General features: G+C 44.0%; 1 protein-coding gene across 4 annotated transcripts in view; it reads right to left on the bottom strand.

The window, feature by feature from the left end:
• Positions 1 to 25,646, bottom strand: part of MLLT1 (MLLT1 super elongation complex subunit) — a 68,948-nt gene that overhangs the window by 27,333 nt on the left and 15,969 nt on the right. For 3 of the 4 annotated variants that reach the window (XM_045831210.1, XM_045831213.1, XM_045831212.1), the window contains exon 3: positions 24,800 to 24,882. The exons of the other annotated variant lie outside the window; for it this stretch is intronic. In XM_045831210.1, coding sequence (XP_045687166.1) covers positions 24,800 to 24,882 — 83 coding nt within the window. The remainder of the gene's footprint in view (positions 1 to 24,799; positions 24,883 to 25,646) is intronic. 4 annotated transcript variants of the gene reach the window in all.

The raw sequence follows: 25,646 nt of genomic DNA, 5'->3' as shown, positions 1-25,646 counted from the left end.
AATAGCATAATCAGTAAAATATATTTAAAAAACATAAAAAAACAAATCAGCATGACAATTAGGGAAATTTGACATCACTGGATATTTAATATTAAATAATTATTAATTTGTTAATTTTTAGATATGATGATGTTGTGGTTAAGCATTTTTTTAAAAAGAGACCCACCTTTTATAGGCGCAGATGGAAATATTTACGAATTATAAAAGACAGGGTGTCTAGGACTTGATTCAAAATAGTCCCGAGGGTAGAGAAGGAAGCAACACTGTACTGGGTGCCTGCTGAAGCCAGTGGCGGCGCCGCACCAATGGTTTGCTCTGCTATCCTCTCTACTTCTGTAGGCAGTTTTTAATAGTTTAATGTATTTTAACAGTAAACTTACAGGAACAGCAATATTACAGAAGGCAGACAACATTAAAAACAGGGACTTGCATGTAGGGCAACTCAGAAAAAGTATACCGCGTGGATGGAAGCTACTGTATGAAAGAAATTCTACACCACACAATGCAATACAGAGACGATGTATTATAGAATTATTAGCCTGAAACCTATGTAATTTTGTTAACCCATATGACCCCAATAAATTCAATAAAAAGGATAAAAAAACACTACAAACACCATTTAGCTGCCATCAATAAGATATTTACTTGTTTTAAAAAAATCAAGTGCTGACATTATCCAGAAAAATTTAACAGGTTTATTTATAATTATTATAAAGTTGAACTGCTGAAATGTGTTCACTGAGACATTACGACTTGCATGAATACTTTATGTCCTGTATTTATATTTTAAAATAATTCACACACAAATGAAAATGGAAAAACTGCCAACACCTGATTTCTGTCCCCTATTTTCCACTTGCAATCATATACACAGGCATCTTTTGACCCCATGGGAAAACACACCTAACATTCAGAACTACCAATAACAGGAAGAAGAAAAAAAATGTTTTAAAGAATGAAATGTTTCATATCATACTGGTTTCTTAAGCATGTTCTCCACAAATGTGGTGTTCTAGCTGCATTTCTTTTGGTATATTGTTAACATGTTTGGCATGTACAGCACACGGGTTGGTGTCTTCAGAAAGGCCAACCAGATAGGCCTCACTCACCTCCTGCAAAGCACCAATAGCTGCACTCTGAAAGCACAGATCTGTTTTGAAGTCCTGAACAATTTCTCACATCAGATGCTGGAAGGGAAGTTTGTGAATCAGAAGTTCAGTGGACTTCTGATGACATCCAGGCCTGTGATGATGAGGTTTCTTCACTCCTCCAGCAGAGGGCGCACTCTTGCGAGCGACTTTTGTAGGCCGATGCTTCCTTGGTGCTTTACCACTAGTCAATTTGTGGGCAGTCTGCTTTGTAAGAGCCATGGTACTGAGACCTTCTTACTTACCCTTCTTCGGCTGGAGTTTTTGAGCCAGAGGCTGCACTGGCCTTAGGGAGAGATGGCACAGCAGTGGCTGTAAACACTTCTGTACGTATTTTTAAGTTTTCTACATTAAGTAAATTTAAATATATGCTTAGCTCTACTCCCAGCCTTTCTCACAGCGCTGCATCTGCATACCTAGACTACCTGCTGTGACTGGCTCTGTCCTGGAACAGGGGGAGGAGGGTGCAGACAGGGCAAGCCCCCATCACAGAGCTCAGAGGACTCAGGCAAGGCCCAGTAGAACCCTCCATCCCCAGGTTCTCCTTGGCCGTCAGGCAAATAAATGCTTCACTCTTGGCTTAAGTGGCCACCCACCTGCCCGCCACCAACACCCCTTGGCCAGCCCTTCCTGGGGGCCAGGCACTGTGCTACAGAGTTTACCTAGCGCTTACCTCACCCTTGCAAATTCTCACCATCAATCAGGAGAGGAAACTGAAGTTTAGTGGCATTTAATCATTTACCAAGGCCACAGCCTCTGGTGTCTCCCTGTGGATGCAGCTCTGACCCACACAGTCAAAACCGAACTGGTCTAGAACAGCAAGAGAGAACTGCTCACTGCCAAGTAGAGAAAGCAATGGAAGAAACAAGAGATAAATGTCCCAAAGCAAACTCCATCAAAGCTGAAATTCTACTTTCAGGATTTGACCTTATAAACTCATGGACAAATGTTTGAGGAGGGTCCCTGGGTAGCACTGCAGTACTGAGAGGCCTAGAGAAGGAACAGAAAAGGTTCTCAACGGGGAAGCTGGGGAATCACAGCTGATCTTAAGCTGAGGGAAGAGCTCTGCAGAGATGTCACAAAGGAACGAGGTAGAGTTATGTGTGCTGACAAACAAAACGTTTCTGGAAGGACTTACTAATTAATGCTTGTAGTGGTTACTTCAAGGAAGTAAGCTGGAAACAAGACTAATTCCTTGCAACTGATATACATAATGAGCTCTGTCAGGAAAAACAATCTAACCATTTTAATATAATAAGAAAGGTTTGTGTGACACTGATGTAACCTGTCAGCCAAGGAGAGTGGACTGCAATGCACAGTGTGAACAATGATGACTTCATTGCACTAGTCAGTGGGGGCAGTAGACATCGTTGAATGAACATGTATACTGTGTAGACCTCACATTCAAAATGACTGAGAGAGTACAGCAATGAATCTGCATCAAATTTTGCGTTAAGTTTGAACCTTCCTCCACAGAAACTATTTGGATGATTCAGAAGGGCACAGCTATGGACAACTGGTGATTGGAAGCTTCATCATGATAATGAACCTGCTCATGCATCACGTCTCGTGCAGAGTTTTATGGTGAAACATCAAATCACCCAGGTGACTTAGCCCTCCTACAGCCCAGATTTGGTGCCCTTCGACTTCTGGCTTTTCTCAAAACTCCAATCACCTTTGAAAGGGAAGAGATTTCAGAATATTGATGAGATTCAGGAAAATACGACCGGGCAGCTGATGGTGACTGGGAGAACTGTGTGAGGTCCCAAGATGCCTACTTTGAAGGGGATTGAGGTGTCACTGTCCTATGTACAATGTTTCTTGTATCTTCTTCAATAAATGTCTCTATTTTTCATAGTACATGGCTGGATACTTCCTAGACAGACCTCGTATATCACTTTTGTAGTTAGAAGAAAAACTTTTAAAAAGCCTAAGAAAAACAGTGCAATGTGAACTGAAAACTGAGGGTTTTGGGATCTGGACCTCCTGGATGCCAAAGCAGCTTTAATTCTGTCTCACTGTGACCCTAGACCAGCTACTCCACCTCTCCGAGCCTCAGCGAAAGAAAACAAAACCATGGGGTTCTGGGAGCATGAGGGAAGGAGGAAAAAACTGTAACTTCAACTGGCAGGAAGGACCACACGGGCAGCATCAGTCCGGGCTCTCACCACATCAGATTGACCTGCTAAGAAGGCCAGGGGCACCCTGAGGGCTGGCCAGGACCAGATGCAGTAAGACCAGTCATATCACTGTGAGTAACAGTGAAAGGCAAACCACTGAAATGCTTTTTGCTACAGGTCAGGGATGAGAGGAACATTTTTGTATGTGTGTATCTGAATTCTGAACAAGAAGGTGCATGTCCACTGAGTACTCTGGTACTCACAGAGCAGAGAGACAAAGGGAACAGACCCTGGAGCTAAGCTGGCTCTTGCACTCAATGGGTCACCTTGAGCACTATTACACTACCTGTACAGGCCTCAGCTTCCTCACCTGTGAAATGGAAAAAACAGAACCCACAAGTGCACGAGTGCACAAAAATGCCGGTCATCATTATACATGGATGTGAAAAGTGCTACAGGCTGCTGAGAGAGGACAGCTAAGGGCACAACCATGAGTCGAACTGGAACCCCACTGCATTCACACTGAAGACTCTGACTTCTACACAAGTGCCAAACAGGGAACCATTCTGGGTGACAGACACTCAACCTCTCGAGAGATCAAAAAGATTGGGGAATAGAAAGGGAAGTGTCCCAGTTTTCTACTCTGCATGCTTCGATATTATTTGAACTCATGGTAACCTGAATATATTCATGTACTGATAAGCAATTAGAAATTAAAACAGGGGGGCAGAAAGGCATACCCTACATTTTAAAGACCTGTGCCATGAGGGCCTGACTGGATAGCTCAAATGGTTAGAGTGTCATCTCGGTACACCAAAGCTGTGGGCTTGATCTTTGGGCACAGCACACACATGAATCAACTGATGAACGCATAAAAAAAGAACAAAATGATGAGAATTTCTCTCTCTCTAAAAGTAAAAAATAGCCCCGGCTAGTGTGGCTCAGTGGATTGAGCATCAGACTGCAAACAGAAGGGTCCCAGGTTGGATTCCCAGTCAGGGTATATGCCTGGATTGTGGCCAGGTTCCCAGTGGGGGCACGTGAAAGGCAATCACACGCTGATGCTTCCCTCTCTCTTCCGCTCTTCCCAAACTCTCTCTAAAAATAAATAAATAAATGAAATTTTAAAAGAAAACAATGCTGCAATAAACACAGGAATGCACACTCAGACTTCCGGATAAGATGGAGGCGTAACGTAGGTAGATACATTGTGCCTCCTCGCACAACCAAAATAAGGACAACAATTTAGAAACAAAAAACAACCAGTACTGACAGAAAATCAAACTGTACGGAAGTCCAACAACCAAGAAGTTAATGTAGACACATTCATCCAGACCAGTAGGAGGGGTGAAGTCAGGCGGCTGGCGGGAGAGGACCCGCGGAAAAGTGGTGGCTGGTGGACCCTGGGTGTGCAAGGCAGCGGCTGGCGGACCGGGCAGTCCCACACGCTCGAAGATAAGCGAGGCAAAACTGGGGAGCAAGACAGACCATGCAACCCAGGGTCCCAGCACAGGGAAATAAAACCTCAAAATACCAATTGAAAACACCTGTGGGGGGTGGGGTGAGGTGCTGGGAGAAACTCCCAGCCTCACAGGAGAGTTTGTTGGAGAGACCCATGGGGTCCTAGAACGTACACAAGCCCACCCACCCAGGAATCAGCACCCAGAATGGCCCAGTTGCTTGGGGGAAGCAGTGGAAGGGACTGAAATCTGGCAGAGAGTAGAGCAAGTGCCATTGTCCCCTCTCAGACCCCTATCCCACAGACAGCATCACAACCCAGTGACATGGGTTGCCCCACCTGGGTGAACACCCAAGGCTCCACCCCTCACTACGTAACAGGTGCATCAAGACAAAAAAAAAAATGGCCCAAATGAAAGAATAGATCAAAGCTCCAGAAAAAATACAACTAAGTGACGAAGAGATAGCCAGCCTATTAGATGCACAGTTAAAAACACTGGTAATCAGGATGCTCACAGAATTGGTTGAATTTGGTCGCAAATTAGATGAAAAAAATGAAGGCTATATTAAGTGCAATAAAGGCAAATGTACAGGGAACCAATAGTGATGGGAAGGAAACTGGAACTCAAATCAATGAGTGGACCTGAAGGAAGAAAGAAACATCCAATCAGAACAGAATGAAGAAACAAGAATTCAAAAAATGAGGAGAGGCTTAGGAACCTCCAGGACATCTTTAAACATTCCAACATCCAAATTATAGGGGTACCAGAACGAGAAAAGGAAGAGCAACAAGTGGAAAGGTTATTTGAACAAATAATGAAGGAGAACTTCCCCATTCTGGCAAAGGAAATAGACTTCCAGGAAGTCCAGGAAGCTCAGAGTCCCAAAGTAGTTGGACCCAAGAAGAAACACACCAAGGCACATCATAATTACATTAGCCAAGGTAAAAATGAAAGAGAGAATCCTAGAAGCAGCAAGAGATAAGGGGACAGTCACCTACAAAGGAGTTCCCATCAGACTGTCAGCTGATTTCTCAAAAGAGACCTTACAGGCAAGAAGGGGCTGGAAAGAAGTATTCCAAGTCATGAAAGACAAGGACCTACATCCCAGATTGCTCTATCCAGCAAAGCTCTCATTTAGAATGGAAAGGCAGATAAAGTGCTTCTCAGATAAGGTCAAGTTAAAGGACTTCATCATCACCAAGCCCTTATTTTATGAAATGTTAAAAGGACTTATCTAAGAAAAGAAGATAAAGAAAAAACATGTATAGTAAAAGGACAGCAAACTCACAATTATTAACAACCACACCTAAAACAAAAACAAAAGAAACTAAGCAAACAACTAGAACAGGAACAGAACCACAGAAATGGAGATCACCTGGAGGGTTAGCAACAGGGGAGTGGGAGGAGGAGGAGAGAGGGAAAAGGGACAGAGAATAAGTAGCATAGATTGTAGGTAGAAAATAGACAGGGGGAGAGTAAGAATAGTATAGGGAATGTAGAAGCTGAAGAACTTATAAGTATGACACATGGACATGAACTAAAGGGGGGTAGAATATGGGTGGGAGGGGGTGTGCAGGGTGAAGGGGAGTAAAGGGGGGAAATGGGACAACTGTAATAACATAATCAATAAAGTATATTAAAAAATAAAATAAACATAGGAGTGCATATATCATAAAAATATAAATAAATAATAAGTAAATTTTAAAAAGACCATGTGCCATGAAAACAGACAAATACTTTTATGCTGAAAATAGGCTTCTGTTATCTAGAGCCCTAACTTAATGATTTGTCCCCAGTATAACACTAGAGAGTGAGCAAGTAACCTGCAATATAAACACAAAATGAAGTAGCAACTTGACAAAGAAGCCTAGACCAAAACAAACAAAAGGGAGGAAAGAACGTGATATCCCCAGGATAAGACCATGAAAGTTCAAAACTGAGGGGACTCCAAAACCACAGGTCTCCTCCTGAACGTCACTCCCCACCCCACCCCAGTCTGAGAGACCACACTTCCACAGCCTATGGTGTTAGTAAAACAAAGAGACACAAGAGCCAGTTACGAAAAACATGAGACCACCACTCTCAAACCTTAAGCTGAGGCTGCCTGAACTTACAGCTCCGATCCCCAAGAAAGTGAGGGGCTGGACTGACCTTGCCAAGCATATCTATATTACTCCCCACCCCACCCCTACTCAAATGCATCCCTCCTTCACTTTGGTGGGGTGGGGATGACTGCAAACGACTCAGCAACTCCCATCTTTACAGGAGAACACATACATCAGTCAGCAGAGTGGTTCTTGGGGAAGTTGATTCCAGGCCAGTGCTTCTCCCCCTTAACAGAGCAGGCAGGAGAGGGAGTGGACTGGTCTTCCCGGGTCCTGGAGTGACAGTGATCAGCATGGGACAGGCTGTGCCTTTTCTTGCACACATGCATGCTTTTAAGGCACTTCTTTTTCCAGGCAGCTCCAGACACTGACTGTCCTCTAGGATACACAGATGCTTTTGGAGTCCCACATCAAGGAACAGAAAGATGCTCCAGGGAAAGACAAACCAAGCCACACAGCTGGCCACATTCATGTGGCTTGTCATAACTCGACAGCCCCCTGACCTTTCCCTGGATCTCCTTGCACAATGTCCCTTCTGTTCTGGCTCCTCAGCAATCCACCAGGGAGGGCAGCCTGCTCTGTGGGTAGGGGCGGGTGAGGGCAAAGGGATGAGAAAATGGTGACTCCAGAAAACACGTGCTGAACGAGGGCAACCTGGGTTCCCACTTTATCACTCAAGACCAGCTCTTCCCTGGCTGGTGTGGCTCAGTGGACTGAGTGCTGGCCTGAGAACCAAAGGGTCACCAGTTTGATTTCCAGTCAGGGCACATGCCTGGGTTGCAGGCCAGGTTCCCAGTGGGAGCATGTGAAAGGCAACCACACACTGATGTTTCTCTCCTTCTCTTTCTCCCTCCTTTCCCCTCTCTAAAAATAAATAAATAAAATCTAAAAAAAGCCTCCCCCCAAAACAAAACACCAGCTCTCATCTACCAAGTCTCAATTTAAATTGAGGGCAGGAAGGAAAAGCCCACTCAGGCCCAACATAAGTGGGCTTTTGCAGCCCAGAGCCACTTCCATTCTGGAGCGTGGGGAAGGACGGAGGATTTGGTGACATTGGGACCTCCCACAGCATGCTGCTGGGCCTGCCACACACCCTTCACAGCTTCCTCCCACTCACCAAGCACAAGCTAGCAAGGGTATGTCTGAGAAGCTGCAGGTGAGGGCTTAAAGCTCAGAAACCAGCACTATTTTAAAAACCCTTTCCAACAAAAATCACACATAGTTCCTAATAAAATGTACCAAAATGTCCTTTCTGGGACTTCAGACAGCAGGCTTTGTGTAAAACCATGGGAAGTTAGTCATGGTTAGAGATCCCTGACTAATAACATCTTGATGTGGGAGGCGGGGTGAAGGACAGAGAAGATGTCTAATACAAGCAGCGAATAACCAAACTCAACTTCTTCACATTTTACCTTTTCTGAAAATTAGACTGTCTATTAAAGTCAGTGTGCACACTTGATATGTTTTATTTCTTATCTCAAAGTATGTTATTAAACTGAAGGTACATCTCACAATGAAGGGAGCCACAGACCATAAGAAATGGGGTTAAGGTCAGCTTCAGGGGATGGCTGAACTGCAGGTTTGATACCAAAACATGCCCAGACCAGCATTCCTATCCTAACAAACATTCATAGGGCCCAGGCTGCCACTGCTGGCCCAAAGCAGGCATGAGAACGTGAGGGCAGGTTTCTTAGTAAAGAATAAGGTTACTTAAACTCTCATTCCATCCTATGACTGATTTTCTTTTCTCCTCTCAGTGCTGCCAGTCACAAGCCAGAAACTCAGAACTAAGGGTAAGCATCTTTAATTTCAAAAAGCAAAATTAGATCAGCTGCCCTACACCTGTTCACACCCAAGACCAAGCCCTCCAGGTCCACCCCAAAGCCTCCCCTTCCCCTGCTGCACCTACCCTGCTTCCTAACAGACACCAGAACTCAGTCAATTGCTTCCCGTTTGGCAGCCACTGAATTACTCCCTGGAAAGGCTGGTCCAGGTCTGTTTCATAATGTGGCCGTGCTACCACAAAACATTCTGGGACAGGCAGGAGATGGTTCCTGGCTGGGGATTCTGAAGCCGTGGCCACCAGATCTCATGCCCAAAGAGGTGGATGAGCCCAGAGAGATCAGAGGAATCAACCCTTCAGTGAGGGTGTGCAACACATCTCCTCTCCACACAGAGGCTGAACTGTCTTTTTAAAAAGCAAGTGTGGTGAATGGCCATACCACCCTGAACATGCCCAATCTTGTCTAAAAAGCGAGTGTGTCCTGGCTGGTGTGGCTCAGTTGGTTGGGGCATTGTCCTGTCACTGAAAGGCTGTGGGTTCAATCCCCAGGAAGCAACTAATGGGTGTGTCTCTTTCACATCCATGTTTCTCTCCATCCCTTCCTTTCTCTCTAAAAGCAAAGAAAAAAGTGTCCTCAGGTGAAGATTAAAAAAAAAATAATAAAAACCAAGTGTGATCATGTCATCCTCTAGCTTAACTCTACGATGGCTCCCCAATGTGAGGGGAATGAGGAGCTCTGCCGACCTCACCCGCCTGTCCTCAGCTTCCCTCTCCAACCCAGTGTCCCTGACTCCACCTGCACACTCTGCAGCTTCCACCTAGGAGTCTGCCTTGTCCTCTCTGCCTGGCCAACCCCTCCCCACCCACAAGTCTTGGAGTAAACCTCCCTCCCTTAGGGAAACCTTGCCCAGCATGCCCCAACCCTTCCTAACTGGGTCCCTGTAGTACTCACAGCACCCACCACTGCTGTTTGAGAGGACGGATGCCTTGTCCCGACATAGCCACCTTCCTGATCATTTGATGAGTGCCTCTTACCCCTGCCAGTCTGGGAGCTCACGAGACATGAGACATGTGCACTTTTACCCCAATGTGTCCTAGACTCAGTAAATATCTGATACATGAATCAATCAATGACACTGCAGCAAAAGAAAAAAGAAAAGTCATTCTTCTTCCTCACTGTAAATAAACCAATTATTCTAAAAGAACTCTCAACTGCAAAGAATCGAAGATAGCAGCATCCCCTACTAGAAACCATCTTCCTATCACAATTTCCTTCTGCCTCTTCAAAAGCTGTTCTGGCATCAGCTCTCAGTGAGTAGCAAAAATAAACTCCTGGGCCTGGGGTCTGGCAAAGGGTTTTTAGATACAACACCAAAAGCACAAACCATGAAAGAAAAAAACAATGGTAAATTGGATTATCAAAAATCAAATCTCTTGTTGAGCAAAAGATACTGTTGAGAAAATAAAGAAAGACACAGACTTGGAAAAAATATTTGCATATACCAGATAAAGAACTCGTACACAGAGTATATATATAAAAAACTAAACTCAACAATAAGAAAATTAACCCAATGTGTTTTAAAAAGGGAAAAATTCTGAAAAGACACTGCCAAAGAAAATCTATGAATTCAAAAAAGAAAAAACATGCAAAGATGCTCAGTGTCATCAGCCATCAGGGAAATACGCAAACCAAAACCTAATGACACTACTTCCCACCCATCAAGATGGCTGTAAGCAGAAAGACAGAAAGTGTGGGCAAGAAACTGTGGAGAAACTGGAACTCTCATACATGGCTGGTGGGAACGTAAAGTGGTGCAGTCACTGTGGAGAACAGTATGGACACTCCCCAGAAAGTTAATCACAGGATTACCAGAAGACCCAGCAATTCCATTCCTCAATATATGTCCAAGAGAAACGAAAACATATATCCAAACACACACACAAAAAACTTGTAGCAAAATACCTAATGTGGAAACAACCACATGTGTATTGAATGAATACACAATATGTGGTCTTCAAAATATTTTCGTCCATTAAGAAGTGAAGCAATGGCACAGTAATGCTACAGTAACGTGGATGAACCTTAGAGATATTACACTAAATAAAAGAAGCCAGTCACAAAAGGCTACATAGCATGAAATTCCATTTATATGAAATGTTCAAAAAAGACAAATCCACAGGGACAGGAAGTAGGTTGGTGGCTGCCAGGGTAGGGATGGAGAGTACTGCTACTGTTGTTGGTAGGGCTTCTTCTAGGGGGATTAAAACGTTCTAGATTAGTGCTGATGGTTGTACAACTCTGAATATACTAAAAACTAATAAAATGTATACTCTAAATGGGTAAGTTATATGTTATATAAATTAAATCTCAAGTTTATTTTTTTTTTTAAAAAAGAGATTCCACTACACACTCATTAGAAAGGCAAAAAGAAGACAACCGACCTTATCAAGTGCTGGCAAGAATGCAGCGGAACAAGAACCCACATTAGCTGCTAGGGATGTTGCACAGACATTATAGAAAACTGTTGGGCAGGTTCTTACAGAGTTAAACATACCTGTCCCATAAAACCCAGCAATCCCACTCCTGGGTAATTTACCCAAGTGAACTGAAAACTTACATTCACACAAAAATCTGTAGGCAAATGCTCAGGGCAACTTTCACTCATAACCATCAACACTGGACAGTACCAAGGTGTCCTCCCCCAGCAAACGGACAAAGTGCAGTGTCTTTCCTAAGCAAATAGATAAACAAAATCAGTGTCTTTTCCCAGCAAATGGACAAAGTGCAGTGTCCTTCCCCAGCAAACAGATAAACAAAGTCAGTGACCTTCCCTAGCAAATGGATAAACAAAGTGAAGTGTCCTTCCCCAGCAAATAGGCAAAGTCAGTGTCCTTTCCCAGCAAACGGATAAACAAAGTACAGTGTCCTTCCCCAGCAAACACACAAAGTCAGTGTCCTTCCCCAGAAAATGGACAAAGTGCAGTGCATGCAGACAACAAGGATGAATGAAGTCTTCGATCACACCAACAACTGGGGTGCATCTTAAGTGCATCCTGCTCAGTGAAAGAAACTAGACACAAAGGACTGTATGTTTTGTGAGTGTATTTACATGACATTCTGGATCAGGCAAGACTACAGGGATGGAAAACAGATGAATGGTTTCAAGGGACTGAAGGGGGTAGGAGGAGCTGACTTCAAAGGGACAGCATGAGGGGGTTTGAGGGAGATGGCACTGTTCTGTGTGGCACTGTCATGGTGCAGGCATGACTCTATGCATGTGAAAACCCAGAGTCGCTTTCAGTGAACACAAACTAAAATAATAACAATAACCAGATGGGTGAGGGCAAGGGACCCTAAGATGGGGTGCAGACCATGACTAATGAATCTAACTATGTAACACATGTATGACATAACCACACTAACACAGGTGGAGGAAAAGTGTCACAAATAACTTTGTAAAGCAGGGTTTCAGTTGAGCGTTGGAAGGCCAAGTGAAAAAGAACCAGACACTGCACTCGAGCTGGTAAAGTTACTTGTCACAGGAGTACTGACAGCCATTCTGAAACTGCTTTCCAGGTACACTAGGGTTAAACAAATAAGCAAATACACTGTGTATAGTGAGAGCCAGGTGTCTTCCTTCAGAGAAAGAACTTAAAATAAGCAACGGAGCAACACTAGAATGAACTCAGTGCTGCTGGAGCCGGAGGCATCACTATGAGATTGTGTTTATTTTTACATACAGACATACACAGGAATAAACACAGAAGGGGGCAGTTGGCATATATGCATACCTTTCCCAGCTCTGTCATATGAGGTGATTAAATGCAGTGACACCCCAGGAGCTTTTAAATACCAGTCTCCAATAAAAGGGACTAGACTCTTTTGAAAAAATGGCTGATTCTATGGGGCAAAGGAAAACCAAGATGAGCCAGGAGCACCTTGTGGTGTCACAAAGTGAGAAGCACCCCCCAAAACATAGAATATGATGAAAAGGCACAGGGACCAACCTGAGAAAGATCCTACCCACCAGAGTGAGAATAATTTCAACAACAAAATAAATAACAACAGGACTGGATTATAACCCAGAGGGAAAAGAAACAAATACCAATGAATACAAATAAATGACTGAATTAATAACTGGGGGAGAAGGGACAAGATTCCTTGCAGAGAAATCCCCATTAATAAACGTAGAAGGAACGACAGAAATAGAAATCACCATAGAACAGCACTGATGGATGCTAAACTAGTGGATGAAATGTGAAAAAGAAATAGGAGATATGCACAGTCTCAAAGCTTCTCCCCACAAAGGGATATTGGCTAGTATGGTGGTTCTAACTACGCCCACCTGGATATAGGGACTAACTCCCCCCCCAGAGTGTGAGCTGGTCTTGAATGACTCATTTTTAACTATCAACGTAGAAGGGAACAGATAGTAACTTTGCAGTGGAAAAACCTGGGAAATACCACCTTAACCCAAAGATCAAGGTTAACATTTCCGGTAATAGAGCAAGTTAGTATCAGGCCCATCCTACTATGATGTGATTGGGGAGGGTTCTTAACTTCTGTAGTTGTCTTACCGAAATCTACAAGCCCAGTCTAATTGTGAGAAAACACCAGACAAACCCAAGGGCGGGGGACATTCTGCAAAATGCCTAACTAGCACATTTCAAAAATATCAAGGTCATGAAAGAAAAAGAAGACTGAGAAATTGTCAGACTGAAGGTGGTGAACGAGACATGACAACCAAATGCAATGGATGCTCCTAAAGTGGATTCTAGAACAGGATGAACATTAGTAAGAAGTGGGAAAATTCCAGTAACAACCATTCACAGTAAGTGCTATACCAATTTTAATTTCTTCATTTTGATCATGGGCTGTGGTTATATAAGGTGTTTACATATATTAGGGAAGCGGGATGGGGGGTTATAAGGGAACTTTGTGTGATGTTTGCAACTTTTCTGTGTCTCTAAAATGATCTCATACTTCAAGGGTAGAAAGAAACCATGACTATGAGACAGTCCATACTCAGCTGAGTTACTAAAAGATCTTTATGTACATATGGAACAACCTGGATCTATGAATCTACTTCTTTCTTCAACTCTGAATTTTATGGAACCTAAATACAAAAAGCCGTTCTGATAAAGCCTACTGGCTAAACTGAGATATGTGGTAAGTGTAATACACATACCATTGAAAAGACTCAGTATGAAAAAAAGGATGTAAAATAGCCGGTACATTTAAAATACTGATTACACGTTGAAATCATAGTATTTTAGATATATTGGGTTAAACGAGTTACATTATTAAGATTAAGACTAGCTTTACCTGTTTCTTTTAACCTTTTTAAATGTGGCTACAAAAAATTTTAAGTTGCCAAGTGTGGCTTGTATATTTATAGTGGACAGCCAGGGTACAAAATGTAATTCACAGTTGGAAGCAGGAGGGCTTCGGATACCTCTGACCAAGTCCAGACAGTGAGCAGATAATAAAGGAGAATTTCAGCACAGCTCCACTCACTCGATCAGTTCTAGAACACCTTAGAACCAACTTACTTGTCCTGGACACACTGCTTCACCAGAGGCAGCACCAGCATGCCCTCCCAGGCCACAACCATTGAACGCCCAGTTCCCAAAGGCACAGCTCAGCCACAGCACATAGAGGCTTCGGGGTCGACATGACCAGAGGGTAACCATCTGGGTCCCCCTGTTTGAGCTTGAGCTCTCAACTGAGAGAAGTTAACGTCACGCATTCATTCCACCCAACAATGTGCTTTACTGCTGGCATTGAAGAACAGACACCTATCCAGAATACATGAAGAACTTTTACAACTCAACCACAAAAAGACAAACCCCAATTCAAACATGGGCAAAGGACTTGAATAGACATGTCTTCAAAGAAAACATATACATGGCCAACAAGCACAAAAAGATGCTCAGCATCATTAGTCACTAGGAAATACAAATAAAAACATCAATGAGGTACCATTTCGTACATCCACTAAGATGTCTAGAATTTAAAAAATTAGTACGTAAAACTAGGAAATAACAAGTGCTGGAGAGGATGTGGAGAAATTGGAACCCTAGTATAATGCTTGTAGGAATGTAAAATGGTATAGCCAGTGTGGAAAACAGTTTGGCAGTTCCTCAAAATGTTATACACAACATTACCATATGACCTAGCAATTCCACTCCTATGTATATATCCAAGGGAACTGAAAACTAGAACTCAAACAAGTACATGTATACGCTGTATTATAGCACCAGATGATTCACAGCAGCCAAAAGGTGGAAATGGTCCAAGTGTCCATCAACAGATGAATGGATATATAAATTGTGGTATAACCATAAAGTGGAATATTACTTGGCAATCAAAAGGAATGAAGGTTGACACACACTACAATGTAGATGAACTCATGAACAGTTATACTAGGTGAAAGAAGCCAGACACATAAGATCACATGAGAAACAATTGCTTGATGGGTACAAGATTTCCTTTTGGGGTAAAGAAAGTGTTTTGAAAGTAGAGATAGTCATTGCAGAACACTGTGAACATACTAACTGCCACTGAATTGTTCACTTAAAAATGGCCAATTTGCCCTGGCTGGTGTTGCTCAGTGGACTGAGTGCCAGCCTACAAAACAAGGGGTCACTGGTTCGATTCCCCATCAGGGCCCATGCCTGGGGTGCAGACCAGGCCCCCAGTAGGTGGGGCTGGAGAGGCAACCACACATTGATGTTTCTCTTCTTTCTCCCTCCCTTCCCCTCTAAAAATAAATAAAATCTTTTAAAAATGGTTAATTTTATGTTATGTGAATTTCAGTTCATTTTTTTAAAAAGTGGGGATGGATTTATACACTGGTTGTATTGTGAAGTTTCCTGACAGACAACGGCCACCCCATCCAGAATAATGTGGTTCATCCATTCAGTCACTCATTCAACAACAAATTATTTACCAGGTGCCATCTCAGTGCTAAAGCCAGTATCACAGAAAACAAAACTGACAGGGTCCTGCTCTCAAGAGCTTACATTCTAGCGGCAGAGCCAACGTTATACAAGTAAACGCATATCCATTTAAGGACTGCAAAAAAGGGAAGAACAGTATGCCAGGAGAAAGAATAGAAGGGAAGACCAGTTCAGGCAGCCAGGTCAGAGCAGGTCACTCTGGGCTCCCCCACATCACAACTGAAGCTTGGGCAGGCTAACTTCTCTAATCCTTCATTTTCCCACCTGTGAGGTGGGACCAACCCCTCTGTGGGGCTATGGGAGGATTATGGAAGCTATTGTGTAAAATGCCTAACACAGCCTCAGGCCTAGGTTATCCTAAAATACTTTTTCCCCAAGTTTAAATTATCTGAGGTGTAGCAATATTATAAAACACAAAAATCACATGATCATCTCAATAAATGCAGAAAAAACATTTGACAAAATTCAACATTCTTTTGTGATAAAAGCACCCAACAAACTAGAAATAGAAGGAAACCACCTCAACATAATAACAGCTATATATGAAAAATCCACAGTCAACATCACACTCAATAAGGAGAGACTGGAAGCTCTTCCTCTGAGGTCAGGAACACAGCAGCCACAACACACTCTCTCACCGCTTCTCCACAACTCAGCCAGTGCACTAGGCAAGAAAAAGAAAAAAAGACCACCAAATCAGAAAGGAATATGTAAAATATCTCTGTTCACAGAAGATATACGCTGATATGTAGAACACCCCTAGAGTACACACTCAACAGTCAGAACCAGTAAACAAAACAGCTGAGTTGCAGGATACAAAATCAACGCACACACAAGTCAGTTCCATTTCCATACAGAAATAAACAGTGAACAATGTGAACAGAAAATTAAAATAATTCCACTTATAACAGCATCAAAAAGAATAAAATACTAGGAATTATCTTAACCAACGAGATAAAAGATTTGTATACTGAAAATGACAAAACACTGCTGAAAGATATTAAAGACATAAATGGAGAAACATCCCATGTTCACAGATTGAAAGACTTCATTTTGTTAACATGTCAACACTATGCAAATAGATAGGTCACTTTGATTTCCTATCAAAATCCCCATGACACATTTTGCAGAAACAGAAAAATCTATCCTAAAATTTACATGGAATCACAAGGACCCCAAATAACCAAAACAATCTTTTTAAAAAAAAATTTGGGGGGCGGCAATTTTTAAAGAAGATTTTATTATCTTATTTCTAGAGAGAGGGAACAGGATGGAGAGAGGGACAGAAACATCAATGTGAGAAACATCCATCAGTTGCCTCTCATGTGTGTCCCAACAGGGGACCTGGCCTGCAACACAGGCATGTGCCCTGACCGGGAATCAAACAGGTGACCTTTCCGTTTGTGGGATGATGCCCAACTAACTGAGCCACACCAATCAGAGCCAAAAACAATCTTGGGGGCAAAAATAGTTGAAAGACTTGCACTTTCTGATTTCAAAACTTACTATGAAACTATGGTAATTAAAACACTGGTACTGGCATATAGACCGAGAGAACACACTGGAAAGCCCAGGAATAAATCTGTATGTACATGGTCAAATGATTTTCAACAAGGGTGCCAAGACCTTTTAAGGAAGAAAGGACAGTGTTGTCAACAAATGGTGCTGGGATGAAGTTCAACCCTTACCTAACACCACATCCAAAAATTAACTTAAAATGGACCAAATGCCTAAACATAAAAGCTAAAACTATAAAAGCAAATAGGGCAAAGGCTTCATTACACTGAATTTGGTAGTGATTTCCTAGGTATGACACAGGCAAGGCAAAGGCAAAAAAAGGAAAAACAGGCAAACTGAACTTCATGAAAATTAAAAACTTTTATGCATCAAAAGGACACGATCAACAGAATGAAAAGGCAACCTGCAGAATGAGAGAAAATATTTACAAATCACATCTGATAAGTGGTTAGTATCCAGAATATAGAGGAAACTCCTAAAATTTAACAACCAAAAACAAGCAAACATGAACAGATATTTCTCCAAAGAATGTGCCCAATATGCACATAAAAAGATGCTCACTAATCACTAGAGAAATGTAAATCAAAACCACAATGAGATACCATTCACACATTATTATGAAGAGTATTAAGAAAAGAGAGAAAACAACCGTTGACAGGGATGTGGAGAAACTGGGCCCCCTGTGTGCTGTTAGTAACAATGGAAAGTATTACAGCCACTGTAGCGTGATGGTTCCTCAAAAATTAAAAATAGACTTACAAAACTACTGAACAATTGTATTTCTCAGTATGTACTCAAAAGAACTGAAAGGAGGATCTCAAGGAAATATCTGTTTACTCATGATCATAGCAGCATTATTCACAGTATATAAAATGTGGAAGCAACCGAAGTACCCATGATAGTTGGATGGATAAGCAAATATGGTCCATCTACACCGTGGAATATTATTCAGCCTTAAACAGGAATGAAGCATTGCCACACACTACAACATAGATGACCCTCCATCCTGACTGACCAGGATGGCACTAACAAAACAAAAAAAAAATTACAAGCACTGAGAAGGGCGTGAAGAAATAGGAACATTTGGATACTGCCGATGAGAATATGAAACGGTGCAGCCCCTGCAGAAAACAGTTCAGCAGTGTCTCAAAAAAGTTAAATGCAAATTGCCATCTGACCTGGCAGTTCCATTCCTAGGTATCCATCCAAAAGAACTAAGGATAAACTCAGACTCGTATGTGCACAGGCATGCTCCCAGCAGCCAATTCATAGCAACAAGTAGGTGGTACAGTCAATCCTCATTATTCGTGGATTCCATAAAACTTACTTATAACCTAAGCCAGCACTTGTGGTTTTCACACTCATTCGCAGACGTGCAGAGTGGTGAAAACTTTGACTCACCCAACAAGCTCATTCCCAGCTCATGTCAACCATGGCGACACTCTGCCTTCTAATTTCAGCTCTCACACTGTAAACAAGTGTTCTCCTGGTATATTTTGTGCTGTATTTTTTTCTTGCATTTTTGTTGGGGATTTTGCTATTTGAAATGGCCCCAAGCATAGTGCTGAAGTGCTGTCCACAGTTCCTAAGCACAAGAAGGCTGTGCTTACAAAGAAATTACATTTTCTTCTGTTTTATTTTATTTTTAAAATTTTAGTTATTTTTTTTTTTAGAGAGAGAGGGAGACAGGGAGAAAAGAAGAGACATATCGATGTGTGGTTGCCTCTCATGCACCCCCTACTGGGGACCTGGCCCACAACCCAGGCATGTGCCCTGACTGGGAATTGAACCAGCAACCCTTTGCTTTGCAGGCTGGCACTCAATCCATTGAGCCACACCAGCCAAAGCAGAAATTACATTTTTTATGCAAGCTTGGTTTGAGCATGAGTTACAGTGCTACTGGCTGAGTTCAATGTTAATGAATCAATAATGTATGTTAAATAAGGTGCCTTTAAACAAAAACACACATAACACAGGTTACATATTGACTAGTTGATGAAAACACTGTGACTAGAGGCTTACAGGAACTTACATTCCGCCTTGTAGCAATAGTCCAGTTTTCACTAATCCAGTATTCATGGTGACTTTACAGAACATGACTTCTGCAAGTTATGAGAATCAACTGCATATCAGTGCAGCAGAATATTATTCAGCCATGAAAAGGAATGAAGCCCTAGTACATGCTACAACATGGCTGAACCTCAAAAATACTACCCTTAGTGAAAGTCACCAGACACAACAGGACATACACTGTATGATTCCATTTATGTGGAATGTCTAGAACAGGTAAATCCACAGAACAGAAGCAGATCAGCGATTGCCAGAAGTGCGGGTGGGGACAATGGGGAGATGAAAATTTGGAAACTAGAGAGGCAGTGGTTACACAACGTGGTGAAGGCACCCAACACCCATGAACTGTATACTTTAAAATGCTTAATTGTATGTCACATGAATTTCACCTTTATAAATTATTTTTTAAAAATAACTGTGGTCTCAAAGAAAAATATTCGGTCTTTGTCCCCATTTCCTACCATAGACCTCCTAAACTCTTTGGAATTTCCTGATAGGGATGACAGGAGCACCTTTTGTTTGAATGAGGTGACTTTTTGTGGGCCCCTAGACAGCTTTGGGACAGAGCTGGGGCCCACAAAGACCAAGCCTTGAGTAGAAGCTCAGAACTTTCAGCCCCACCTTCAACCTCTAGGGAGGGAGAAGGGCTGAAGATTAAGTTAATTACCAATGGCCAATAATGCAATCAACTGTGTCTACATGATGAAGCCTTCATAAAAACCCCTAAACAAAGGGGTTCAGAGAGCTTCCAGGGAGATGAATACATGCAGGTGCTGGGAAGGCGGTGCACCTGGAAGCTCTGCACCCCTGTCCCACACCATGCCCCATGCATCTCTTCCATCTGGCTGGTCCTGAGTTGTATCCCCTATAATAAATGAGTAACAGTAAGTAAAATGTTTATCAGAGTTTTGCAAGCTGTTCTAGCAAACTATGGAAACTTAGGAGGGGTTCATGGGAACCTTAGTTTATGGAAGCAGAGGGAGTCTTGTGGGCTGAGTCCTTTTACTGTGGGGTCTGTAATAACCCCAAGCAGGTGGTACAAGAAGTGAATGAACTGCTGGACACCCCACCACTGCCTGGAGAATCAGAGAATTGGAGAAGAGCTATTGAAAAAGTCAGGGTGCATTTGCTTTCAGAAAGAAAACAAACCCTTTTACTTAATGTCAGAAGTGGCATGACTAAAAACAGCTCAACGATACACAAATACTACTTTTGTCATCAGACAATGAATGCCCTGCCCCCATTTTTTCCCTTAGGGGAAAGGAGTGGTTTACCTGTAAAAGAGCATCCTGCCAACAGGTCACACAGAAGGTGTCCTCAGTTACGCTGTAGTGCCAAACCCCACGTAAAACAGAATTCCTTCACTTCACAGTCGACACCACCTTGAGGATCTAGTGTGGCTAAACACACCTCACACTTACAGGAGAAAACAGCCTCTAGTCATCTATCTTCATTGCTGGAAACTCAACCTCCTCTGGACTAAAAGCCTCACTCACCTCTCTTACCCAGATTAGTTGGAAAGAGGCAACACCACTTCCACAGCAACGACAGCAACACAAACTCATGAAATGCATATTGTAAGGTGCATACTGTACTCGGCCCAGAACCTTACTGTTTACCTCTGTGAATCTTACTCACAGCCCTGAGCGGCAGATACAGTTAGGAAGCCCATCTCACAGAGAGACTGAGGCCCAGCCTGAAGAAGTAACTTGTGCACAGCCAATGCTACCTCAAAAATCCACCTAACCTACAACAGAGAAGTAAGTCATGGCACGACGACCCTATTCCCAACACTACTCCAAACCTATACAAGCTACTTTTGTAATGAACTGCCATCCACTTTCCCACAACTCTCTGATCTTTACAAAACTTACACCGCAGGAACCCACATTTAGACATAAAACTACCATATTTTTCAGACTGTAAGATGCATTCCCCCCTCCAAATTTGGGAGGGAAATGGGGATAAATTCGAATGTAGCTTACCTGGCTTGCTGTGGGCAGGGGTGGGGCGGTGGGGGGTGGAGCGGGGTCACAGGTTATTAAATATTTTACCACATTTTTTGCTTCAAATATTTTTTTCTTATTTTCCTCCTCTAAAACTTAGGTGCATCTTATGGTCCAGTGCATCTTATAGTCCTAAAAATACAGTATACTGTCTGTCACCCAGATGTCAGCAAAAAACAGAATTCACGAGCAGCTGTTGCCCTAGGTGAAGCCTGTCTCAAGTGTGCATATAGGACTACACAGTCTGCTGATTCAAATCCCAGTTCTGCAACTTAGTGTGTGGCCTTGAGCCTGTGACCGAGTACCCAGGAGCTCCTTCATCCATAGACTGGGGACATTACCTTCCTTAGGGGCTTATCTGGAGACTAAGCACTCAGCACAGTAAGATAAGGCCCACTTAGTGACTTAATTTGTAGCCCAGGCCCTTCATGTCGTGGCCCCACCTCCATGTGCTCTCAGTGCAGGGCTCCCACAGCTCTGAGGACAAAACTACCACCAGGAATAGAGGACTCCAGCGAGCAGCTCTTGCCCTGGATGAGAGAAGACACTGCTGTTCTGAGAACAAGCTCACAGCGGCACTCCAGCCCCAGCCACCCTGCCTCTACAGGAATTGATCAGACAAGTAAACCTAGGAACATGACCTTTTTTTGTTTCGGAAAAACCAGCCATTCGAAAACAGGGTTCAAATGAAAACACATGCTGAAATTTGAAAACCCTACACCTAAAATGGGAAAATTTTGCTGTATTAAGTTATACCTCAAGAAATTAGACCAGGACAAAAACCCTTAACCCAAAACCCTGCTGCCACAACTGCTAGATGCTGAGGGTGGTAAGATGCACACGTGCTCCCTGTACAGGGCAGCACCCCAGACCCTCACAAAGGAACAAGACAAGTAAAGAGGAGCACAGGGAAGACACACACAAGCACATGCAACACTCCACCCCCTCTCTCCTGCCCAAGTAAGCAAGCCCAAGGAATATGAAGGATCCAGACACCCTCGGAAAGGCCCTCTGCCCCTCAATGCCCCAACTGTATGTGAGGACACTGTACCCAGCAGGGACAAGTCCTATGGTCAGAGGACCACCTGCTCCATTCCCTACCAGGACCAAGACAGGGGTAGAACACCTCAGAGACTCTGTACAAGAATGGCCCTGAAGTCTGGACACAGGCCCAGGGGAGCACCTTTAGAGGGAGTACCTGTGTGCCTCCCCACCATCCAAGTGAGAGCTCTGAGGCACTAACAGAGGCTGCAGAAGCCACCACAGGGGAAGGTCCCAGCTGAGGCAGCAATACCAAGCACCCTGTCTCTCTCCAATCTCCTGGGACAATCTGGAGACCAGCAAGGATCCCCTGGGCCACAAGAAGGGGAGCTGAGACCCACTGGCCACTGACCTACTGCTGAGACCCATAGTACCTCTGTGGTACTGTCCAGCTTCAGCATGGTGCTGCCACCCCTGGGGTAAGCTGGAGCCTCCTGGTTGACCCCTGGGGACAGCAGGAAGTTGAGTGGACACTGCCAGAGCCCAGGCACGCCTCCAGGAGGGAGAGATAAGTCTGCATGTCAAAGACCAGACAGGACTCAGGGAACACAAAAGCTCACTACTAATCTGTGGGACTCAATACTACTTCTAAGCCTCAAGGGAACTTAATTGAAGCCCAGAGATGAGCTTAACTGGCTTCAAGGACTCCATCACCACTGCCCACCTCCAGAGTACTAATGCACAGGGCTGCTGGCATTTTCTGCAAATAGACTGTCTCCTCACCACATAGGCATCTCCTTTCATCATCCCTTTCCACAGGCTCCCAACAGAGGCCAGTGACACCTGCCCTGGGACTGTGTCCCCAGCATTGGTTCCCCTGCCTCCACACTCCCTGGCCTGGCCTCCCTAAGCAGGTTCTTGGAAGACTGCCCCCAAAGGGTGAAGCATCTCCTCTGCATCTCCCCCAGGAACCCTGATGAAAAAACACGGAGGAGCTTTTGCCTATGCACATGGGCTGGCTCTGCTCTCAATGGTGACCGGTCACCAGGACTCTCCGATCTCGATTCCATGACAGCCTTGGGTGACCCAGGCTTCTGAGAACTAGGCCTGTGGGGGTCACAGGGTTGAATCCTGCTGAGCTGCATTTGCTGAAATGTCGCTCAGCTCCCAGCGGGGCAGCACACCTGAGTGCATTCCCAGAGGTCCCTGATACCAGGTGGTTTACAGAACAGCCAGGTATAAACAAGGGACTCATTAAGGGAGCAGTGGCATCCACAGGCCTCACAGGGAGATTTTCCTCCTGAAAGACAGCAGAGCTGCCTGCAGCCAGTCTAGCTATACTTGTGGAAAAGCACCCAGCGATGGCCAAGCCACCTCTGAGCTGGGAAAGGTCACCATGGCCTCCTGGTGGTGCCTCTGAGGAGGAACAGAAGCAGGTTGCTAGGAAGGCTTTTTTCTTAAATTTTAATTATTAGGCTTAACCCCCCCCCCCCCCCCGCAAACTATGGTCTGAATGTGTCCCCCCAAATTCACATGTTGAAATCCTGACCCCAAAGGAGATGGTGTCAGGAGGTGGGGCCTCTGGGAGGTGATTATGTCCTGGGGGTGAAGCCCCTAAGAGTGGAATTAGTGCCCTTATAAAGGGAACCCCCTACAGAGCTCTCAGCCTTCCTCCATGTGAGGATGCAGCAAGAAGTCTGTGACTGGGAAGAGAGGCTAGCACCCTAATCTTGGACTTCCAGGCTCCATAACCATGAGCAATAAATTTCTGTTGTTTATAAGCTACCCAGTCTGTGGTACTTTGCTATAGCAGCCCAAATGGACTAATAGTTACCAATAATAGGGTCCAGCACAAATAACACCCCTTTTTTGATGACCTGGTAATCTACACCAAATCTTTTATTACAGAAATCATAAGCATGTGTTTCTGTAACAAAAAGGTATCACACTCAAGCACACCACATGACATTTTAGGTGAACTGTTCAAATTGCTGTCCACCTTGTTCAAGACATCCAGGTACCCTACCAACCACACTCAATGGCGTTACTTCTGCTGGACCCTGTATGTTCACTGTAAATGTTCAGAGAATGTACTTGGAGGAAAATAAAACAAAAACACCTTATAATCCTTCCACTCAGATTACCCATGAACAGATTTAATGTATACAGTAACTCCTTTTTTCTATAATATACACATAACTTGCTTTTTCATTCAACAATAACAAAAACTCCCCTCCCCCACCCCAGCTCATCAAAGAGCACATTCAGGAGGTGCGCCATAACTTTATCTAGTCCATCGCCTACTGTTGGACACTTAGGAAATTTCCAGATCTGTGCCCCTAGTCACAGGCCAGTGACTAACCCTTTTGGACCATCCACAGATTCTAGCCCTGTCATGGCATGTCCTCACAGACTTGGACTGCACACACTTTCAGGTGATCCCTGGAGAGGCCACACCCACCTGCCTTCAGCGTGCCCATTTTCCAGCCCCCATCTTCCATGGGAGAGGTGAATGCAACCCTTTGCCCACTAGTGCTCTAGCATGGGCATCTCTGCTACCAGTGATCCGTCACCCATGTGTTAGTGATTCTACTTCCTCTTTTGTAAACTGTGCATCCCTCCTTTTGCCACTTCTGGGATCCTACCTTGTTTTTGAAGTACACCTCGATGGGCATGATGAAGCCAGCGTAACCCGACTCCTCCACTTTGTACGGGGGCTCCTTACACACTAAAAAGAAAGGGAAAATGCATCTGTCAGCTGCCTGCCCAATCAAAGGCCCAGGCACCAGCAGCAGTAGGCCCTCCACCCTCTGCACCTCCTCTCGGGCTCACTGGCCTTGCAGGAGCATGGCTTTTCAGCTCTCCCTGTGAGTGCTGAACCCCATAACCAATTCCACACCAAAGGGGTCACAGGGAATCAAAGGAACAGAGCAGGAGAAAGGTGACCCCAACACACAATGGTGGGAGAGTGGGAAAGGCCATGAAGCTAGCTAATGCAGAGCAGCCAGTGCTGGCCACAGGTCTCACAAGTTCAACCAACTCAGGGCAGTGAGTGTGCAATGGGTCAAATGCGGAAACCCAGTGGGCCCCTGGTCTCCTGGGCAGGGCAGTCCAGGTTACAGCATCCACCTCCTTCAACTGCTCACTCACACACGTAAACTGACACCAGGAGATGGAGATGGCCTGGTCTCAGCTGGGACTCTCGCCTGGGTCCATTTTAGCACCTACCAAAAGTGTTCCCAATGTCTGAGTGACATGAATAGACTCATTAACCCCAGAAATTTTGTTAAAAACAGTTGAAACTAAGAACAGCAAAGCATAAGCAATCTCGCCCTCCGGAGTACACTGTTAATGTTTTGACACCTATACTGTCATTACACAAGAAATGTGAAAATATTGTTCTCCCACTTTTAAGAAAAAAATCAGAACAGTGCAGATCAAATCACCCCTGTCCTCCACCCCTCCATCTCCAGAGGCTACCATTATTTGGGA

The sequence above is a fragment of the Phyllostomus hastatus genome, unplaced genomic scaffold, assembly GCF_019186645.2.
Source record: "Phyllostomus hastatus isolate PE091 unplaced genomic scaffold, TTU_PhHast_1.1 phas_contig_159, whole genome shotgun sequence".
In the NCBI taxonomy this organism is placed as follows: Eukaryota; Metazoa; Chordata; class Mammalia; order Chiroptera; family Phyllostomidae; genus Phyllostomus; species Phyllostomus hastatus.
The sequence above is the reverse complement of the archived record's forward strand: the minus strand, read 5'-3'. Positions and strand labels throughout refer to the sequence as shown.